The 8,249-nt window shown below is 49.1% G+C and overlaps 1 protein-coding gene across 1 annotated transcript in view; it reads left to right on the top strand.

Moving 5' to 3' along the window:
* Window positions 1-2,445, top strand: part of LOC108444954 (keratin-associated protein 10-7-like) — a 4,690-nt gene extending 2,245 nt beyond the window's left edge. The window contains exons 3-4 of the mRNA XM_017727383.1: window positions 1-562; window positions 661-2,445. Of these exons, the coding sequence (XP_017582872.1) occupies window positions 1-562; window positions 661-1,443 (1,345 nt within the window). The 3' untranslated portion in view covers window positions 1,444-2,445. The remainder of the gene's footprint in view (window positions 563-660) is intronic.
* The last annotated feature ends 5,804 nt before the right edge of the window (window positions 2,446-8,249 follow it).

The raw sequence follows: 8,249 nt of genomic DNA, 5'->3' as shown, positions 1-8,249 counted from the left end.
CGCGGGTGTCACCGGTGCCCCCCGGTGCGTGCCACAGCAGCTGCGGGTGCCCCAGCCCGAGTGCGTCCCCCAGCAGAAGGTTGTCCCCAGGTGTGTCACCACCTGCGTGCCGCGGCCGCCGTATGCCACCAAAGGCGTCCCGCAGCAGCAGAGCGCCACCAGGTGCGTCCCCCAGAAGCGTGTGAGCACCTTCTGTCCCCAGCAGGGTGTCCCCAGGTGTGTCACCACCTGTGTCCCCCAGCAGCGCGCAGCCCAGTGCGTCTCCTACCAGTGGGTGACAGCGCCTGTCCCCCAGCAGCAGCAGCAGAGCGTCACCCCCTGCGTGCCCCCGCAGTGGCACAGCAGGTGTGTCACCAAGTGTGTCCCGCAGCAGTGTGACACCGGCGGGGCCAGCATTTGTGTCCCGCAGCAGCAGAGCGGGGAGGTTTGTGCCACCCAGCAGAGCGCCAGCAAGTGTGTCACCCAGCAAAGTGCCACCAAGTGCATCCCTCAGCAAAGTGCCACCAAGGTTGTCCCTCAGCAAAGTGCCACCAAGTGCATCCCTCAGCAAAGTGCCACCAAGGTTGTCCCTCAGCAAAGGTTTTCCCCCAGCAAAGTGCCACCAAGGGCATCCCTCAGCAAAATGCCACCAAGTGCATCCCTCAGCAGAGTGCCAGCAAGTGTGTCCCTCAGCAAAGTGCCACCAAGTGCATCCCTCAGCAGTGTGGGACAATCTGTGTCCCCCAGCAGTGTGCCACCAAGAGTGTCACTCAGCAGAGTGCCACCAAGGTTGTCCCTCAGCAAAGTGCCACCAAGTGTGTCCCCCAGCAGTGTGGGACAATCTGTGTCCCTCAGCAAAGTGCCACCAAGTGTGTCCCCCAGCAGTGTGGGACAATCTGTGTCCCCCAGCAAAGTGCCACCAAGTGTGTCCCTCAGCAGTATGGGACAGTTTGTGTCCCCCAGCAGTGTGTAACCAAGAGTGTCACCTATCAAAGTGCCACCAAGTGTGTCCCTCAGCAGTGTGGGACAACCTGTGTCCCCCAGCAGTGTGCCACCAAGAGTGTCACTCAGCAGAGTGCCACCAAGTGTGTCCCCCAGCAGTATGGGACAGTTTGTGTCCCTCAGCAAAGTGCCACCAAGTGTGTCCCCCAGCAGTATGGGACAGTTTGTGTCCCTCAGCAAAGTGCCACCAAGTGCATCCCTCAGCAAAGTGCCACCAAGTGTGTCCCCCAGCAGTGTGGGACAATCTGTGTCCCCCAGCAAAGTGCCACCAAGTGTGTCCCCCAGCAAAGCGTGACCAAGTGTGTCCCCCAGCAAAGTGCCACCAAGTGCGTCCCCCAGCAGTGTGGGACCCAGAGTGTCACCCATCAAAGTGCCACCAAGTGCGTCTCCCAGCAGTGTGGTGGAGTGAAGATCTCCAGCCACTCCAAGAAATACTGCTCGGCTCCCAAGTGGCCCTGGTGACAGGGAGCAGGACGAGGACAATCCCTGGGAAATCGGGATTTGGGATCGTTATCTCCTCCCGTCGCTCCCATCGGCGTTATCCCGGTTTCCCAGCGTTTCTCTCCCTTTCCGTGGTGACATTCTGGGTGCCTCTGGTTCTTTCCTTGATCTGCCGCAAGGCGTTGGTGGGATGGGATGAAATTCCCACCGAATTCCAAGAAATCCTGATTTTAAGCAATAAAAATCATATTAAACGAAGGAATAGAAAGGTCTGAGGAGTCCAGATCTCCACAGCTTCGGGAGGACTGCTCCAGATCCCAGCTCCACGTTTATTCCTGGAATTGGGAGGGAATGTTCCGGTTAAGTTGGATTCCACAAGGCTCGGAGCTTTCCAGAACATCCGGGGTTGGACTCGGAAGCCGAACGTGAATTTCTGAAGGAAATGGGATAAAATTCCCTCAGAATCCCAGGATGGGTGAGGTCAGAAGGGACCAGGGTGGGTCCAAATTCCCTGTTCCAGCAGGGTGATCCCGGAGCATGGGATGGTTCTGGAATATCCCCAGGGAGGGAGACTCCAGACCTTTTCCAGTGCACAGAGAGGGAATTCCTCAAATTCAGGTGGAAAAGGACCATCCCAGCCCAGGAGAGCCCTTTCCCTTTGGAATGTGGCCAGAATTCCCGTTTTTTGACTCCAGCAGAATCCCCAAGCAGGAATTTCCCAAGAATTCCCCAAGAATTCCCGGCGGGACAAAGCTGAAACGTTCCACGCCGATGTTTTATCCCTTAATCAAGATAAAAACCACAACTTGAAAGGAAAACTCTTCAAAATAACACTGAAAGCTGTAGCAGGATTATTTTATAAATGTTTCCTTATAAAGGTAATTAATCAATTAAATTCTTTACGCTGAAGATGTGCATTGAAAGCAAACTTTATTTACAGAAATATATGAATACTTTAAATAGATGTAAACTTAAATAAACATTCTTGTCCAACCTCTGATTAAAATCTTGGTTTTCTGCCTCTTGGTGGTTTTTTAATTGAATTTTTATTCAATATTAATTGAATATCGTTATAAATCATGTTATTAATATTATCAGAAATGTTCAATACTATTATAAATATTTCTTTAATATGAAATATTAAACATGGACCATTTCTTTAACATTAAATATTTCTTTAATAATAAAAATTCATTTAATAAGAAATATTTCTTTAATAATAAGTATTTATTTAGTAAGAAATATTTCTTTAACATGAAATGTTAAATACGGAATATTTCTTTAAGAATAAATATTTCTTTAAGAATAAATATATTTTTAATATTAAATATTTATTTAATGAGAAATATTTATTTAATATGGAATCCTTATTTAAGAATAAATATTTATTTAATAACAAATATTTATTTAATGAGAAATATTTATTTAATATGGAATCTTTATTTAATAAGAAATATTTAATATTAAATATTTAATATTAAATATTTCTTCAAAAATAAATATTTCTTTAATAATAAATATTTAATAATAAATATTTATTTAATGTGAAACATTAAATATGGAATGTTTATTTAATAAGAAATATTTATTTAATATTAAATATTTATTTAATAAGAAATATTTATTTAATATTTAATGTTAAACATTTCTTCAATAATAAATATTTCTTTAATAATAAATATTTCTTTAACGTGAAATACTAAATACGGAATATTTATTTAATATGAAATACTTATTAAATATTAAATATTTCTTTATTAAATCCAGTGAAATCCGGGCTGGAAAAAGCAGCGGATGAGCCCCATCTTTAGGAAAAGGAGCAGGAGCTCACCCCGAGGAGCTCGGGAGGTGACCACGGGTGGTGCCCGCGGGGACAGGAGGGTGTGCCCGGGCTGGGGACGCTGTCCCGCATCTTGTCCTGCCCCTCCCTGGCTCGGTGACCTCCAGGTGCCACCTGCAGTTGTCCAAGAGCTCCTGGAAGTGTTGGGAGATCCCGGGGGTTGCCTTCTCCTGGGAGTTTGGGGGTTTTTTCCAGCAGGGAATGTGCTGCTCCGGCCGCCCCCCGAGCCAGGGATGGTGCCATGACCCAACCCTCCGGATCCCCCCGAAACTGAGGGATGAAATCATGGAATGGTTTAGGTTGGAGGGATGTCAAAATCATCCCATTCCATGGGCAGGGACATTCCCACTGTCCCAGGCTGCTCCAGCCCGGCCTTGGACATTCCCAGGGGTGGGGAATCCATGGAATAACCCAGGCCAGGGCCTCCCCACCCACACAGGGAACAATTCCATCCCAAAATCCCACCCCAATTCCCCCTCTGTCACTCTGACCCCATTCCCTGTGTCCTGTCCTGAGGAAAAGTCCCTCTCCAGCTTCCCTGGAACCCCTGCAGATCCTGGGAAGGGTTCTGAGGTCTCCACAGGCTGAACATTCCCAACGTTCCAGGCCCCTCCATCACCTTTGGAGGAGTTGTCCCATCCCGGGGTGGCCTTGTGGCTTTTCCCATGGAATCATCTGGAAAAATCCTCCTGGGAGGCTGGATCCCAGGTTTTGGGGTCACCGGGATTTGGGGATGTTTTGGAGGGGACTGTGCTGGAGCCTGGCCCTGGCTCTGACTCAGCTGTGCCTCAGTTTCCTCAGTGTTTAATTGGGAATAATCCCCCCCCCCCAATGTCCCAGGAGCCTCCGGGAGATGAAAGGGCCTCGCAAATGTTAATTAAGGGCATTTGGATGCTAATTAAGGACATTTTTAATGCCAGGTCATGGTGTTAATGCTCTGCTCGCCCAAACTGGGCACGCACAGCCGGGAATTAGCAGCTCTTGGAGGCTCCTTGATCCCGAGCTTCCCAAGGAATTGGGATCACGGAGCCCATAAAACCGGGATTAATCCACGCTCCAACGCCTGTTTATTCCTGGGATTTTAGGTCAGGGAATTCAGCATTAAAAAGTTCGTTGTTGTTCAGGGGAGGGAAACTCCATAAAAGTGAGAGGAATCCAGGTTGGAGTCGGGATTTGTCTTCAGGGTTCCTCCCTTCAGCCCTTGGAATGTTGGGATCAACCTGGAAAAGAGGCACCGTGTCCCTGTAATTTCCTATGGAGCTGGGAAATTAAATGGAAGTCACGGGGATGCCTCCAGGCTTCTGGGAAAGGAGAAAATAACACTGGAAATTCAGTTTGTGGGCCGTAATTTGGAGCTCGATATTCCAAATATCCCAGTATTCCAATATCCAAATATTCAAATATCCAAATGTTCCAGTATACAAATAATCCAATATTCCAATACTCAAATATCCCAATATTCCAATATTCCAATATTCAAATATTCCAATAATCCAATATCCAACTATCCAAATATTCCAATACTCAAATATCCCAATATCCAACTATCCAAATATTCCAATACTCAAATATCCCAATATTCCAATATCCAAATATTCCAATATTCCATATATTCCAATATTCCAATACTCAAATATTCCAATATCCCAATACTCCAATATCCAAATATTCCAATATTCCAATACTCAAATATCCTGATATTCCAATATTCAAATATTCCAAATATTCCAATATTCCAATATTCCAATACTCCAATATCCCAATATTCCAATATCCAAATATTCCAATATCCAAATATTCCAATATTCCAATATTCCAATAAGCCAATACCCAAATATTCCAGTATTCCAATACTCCAATATCCAAATATTCCGATCATGGAATTCTTGACGTTAAAAAATCCTTCAAAATGTGGAATCCAAGCGTAAATGTGGCACTGCCAAATCCACCAAAAATCACCTAAAAACCATCCCGGTGTCCGTTGGGAACCGCCGGGGAAAGGATCCCAGCAGATCCTTCCTATGGATATGGGATTTTCCGCTCACTCCATCAAAAATTCACTTATTTCACCTCAGGGGAGGTTTGGGATTTTAGGGAAATTCTTCCCGCAGAGGGTGACCAGGGTCCCTATGGAATGGCCGCATTCCCAAGGCTCCAGGAGCGTTTTCCCAGGAACGGGGTGGGATTCTGGGAATTCTGTGCAGGGCCCGCAGTTGGATTCGATCCCTGCGTGCCTCTTCCGACGAGGATATTCCATGACATTCCCCTCTTTTCCAGGCACCTCACCCGAATCCCTGAAATCCAAAAGCGTCGGATTCAGATTAAAGGGACCAAAAAAACCCAAGAATTCCAGGGACTAAGAAAATTCCAGGCTCTTCCCTCGTGCAGAAGTGACTCTCCCAAAACGCATTCCCAGCCGCCATTCCCAACCCTGCCCCTGCTCATTTTCCCTGGGGTTTGTTTTTGTGGGATAAACAGGGAACAAAGGGAGTGACGGAGCAGGAAATGGGAATTTTGGGGTTGGCATGAGCCTGGTCCCTTCTCCTCTTTGTGGTGCCAGAAAAGCGTCACCTCTCGGGGCACGACCGGCCCCTTTGTGACTGGGAATTTCTGGGAGCTGTCCCAAAAGGGTTCCTGGCTCCTAATGATCGCTCTCTTCCCTGGATTCCCGGGAAGGAATCCGCGTGTCCCAGTAATTACGGGCTGCCCGGAGTCCTTCCTGGACGGCGTTTTCAAAGGGATTTCTGCCTGCAGCTCCCATGGGAATGAGGAATTCCTTGCTCATTCCCTTGGCTGGGCTCCACTGGGATTTTTTTTGGGGTGGAAAGGGCTGTTTTGGCTGGAATTTCATGGGGCGGGCACGGCAGATTTGGGATCCCTGAGGATCCTTGGGGTTTTTCTCTGGTCCAACCTCTGGGATCTGGAGCTCCCGGTGATCCAGGACATCCCTGGGAGCGCCGAGCCGCACGTGGCCGGGATTGGGATGCAATTAAAGCATCACCCAACCCAAACCCAACCTCCCCGATTCCCTGGGGCATTCCCAGGCTCCATAAAAGCCCGGCCATCCCGGGCCTTTCCCGGACACTTCTCTCCGGTTCTTCTCCCTCATGACCTGGGTAAGTCCGGCTTCCACAGGAGCTCCTGAAATTCCGATTTTAATCCCTCCAGCCTTTTGGGATGCGCGGCTCTTCCGGCTGGAGTTGCGCTGAAGAAAAACAGGGAAGAAATTCCACGAGGATCGTGGAGGCAGGAGTGGGATTTGTGGGGTCTTTTCCTGTGTTCTCCGGTAGGATTTGGCTCCATAAAGGGCTGGATCCCGGCGGGGATCGGGTGTGAAGTTGGAAGAGCCGAGGCAGCTCCTCCAAAAGAAGTGAGGGAAAAAGAATTTGCTGCTGCTTTTCTGGAATTTTAAACAAAGGGATTTTTGTTCCGACCAGAGCCCGGAGCTGAGGGAATTTCAGATGGGAAAATCAGGCCTCTCCAGCCAAGCCTGCACCTGTCAAACCCCCAATTCCTAAAACCTCCCGGCTAAACCCCCCTAAAAATGAGTGGGAGGGGCAAATAATCCCCCTAATTAAGAGATTTTTGTCTTAATGAGCTTCAGCTGTTGCAGTAATTGCTGCCATTGTTTTCCCGGCATTGTTTTTATTGGACAATGATTGGTTTGATTGTGGCGATAACGAATTGTCCTGGTTTGGGACACCCCGCGATGGGATTTGGGAAGATGAAACCCTAAATACTCCAACGATCGGATTTAGGGGTGCTCAGAAAATGTAGGTTTATTTTTCACAGCTGTTGAATTTAACGCTTTACTCTCCAAAAAATACTGGAACCAAGCGATTTTTGGTCAAAATAATCCTGTTTAAACCTGGGGAAACTCCCTAAAACTGGGGTGTTTCTGGAGTTGGGACGGTTTTTCCTACAATTTCCAAGAAAAGGAGAGATTTTCAGAGGAGAAAATGGGGACCTGCTTGTGCCACCTGGCTCTTTTCGGGTCTCAGCCGGACTCCCCTTGGCGGAGGGCGGGGGTTCACCCTCGCGGGGGTTTTAGGAGAGGATTTTGGGGTCCCATAATAAAACCAGGGCCCTGGTGCGGCCCCGGGGGCTGCTTTATTTGGTGTAATTCTCCCCAAATCAGTGAAGCTGGAGCCATTCCCAACCCACGCGTGTCACCTGCTCCGGGTGACACTGTCCTGGCAGGAGGGCTGGGCTGAGGTCCCTTCCAACCCCGAATCTTCTGGGATTCCGGGATATTTAATCCCTTCATCAAGCTGAGATTTGACCTTGATTTTGCCTTCCTTCCCCCAGGTGTTTTGACTCGATGCTGCTGCGTTTCCCTAAAAAACCCGGGATTTGCTGTGACAGGGAGCCAGAGCTGCCCCTGCCCCATTCCAGGCCCCAAATCCCTGGGGGATCGGAGCTCGGATAGGTCACACCTGAGCTCCAGAGAGCCCCAAACCTCTCCTCACCCTCGGAGTGGCTTTGGGGCCGCACCCGGCTATTATTGGGTGGCCACACCCGTAATTTTGGCTCCTCTTTCATCTCGCAGGAGCTCAACTTGAAAGGGTGACCCAGGGAGGGCCCGGAGGTGCTCGGGGAGTCACGGAACAGCTCAGGAGGGGGAAGTGCCGAGGTCTGAAAGGTGGCACGAACCTCCTCAGCTGCAATTCCGGATTTTTCAGCCTCTTGAGAGCAGAACCTGGAGCTGAGGACAGAACTTTCAGTCCCCTCCTAAACACACCCCGCTTCGAACCACTGACCGTGAGGAGAGCGGGGCGTGGGCGAGTTTTGATGCTGAATCACAAAAAATCCCGCAAATCGCTGCTTTTCTGCTCTCCCCCGCAGGTCTGAGGGCCCCGCTCCACCATGCACTACCCCGGGGAGCGCTGCACCCCGCTGCTCCTGCCGGGCCCCAAATTCATCACCGAGACCCGCCCGCAGTGCCCGGCGCACGCCGAGGCCTTCGCCAACACCTGCCACCCCCTGA

This window comes from Corvus brachyrhynchos, unplaced genomic scaffold (assembly GCF_000691975.1).
Source record: "Corvus brachyrhynchos isolate BGI_N302 unplaced genomic scaffold, ASM69197v1 scaffold350, whole genome shotgun sequence".
In the NCBI taxonomy this organism is placed as follows: Eukaryota; Metazoa; Chordata; class Aves; order Passeriformes; family Corvidae; genus Corvus; species Corvus brachyrhynchos.
Note: the sequence above shows the minus strand (reverse complement) of the source record. Positions and strands in the feature narration are given on the sequence as shown.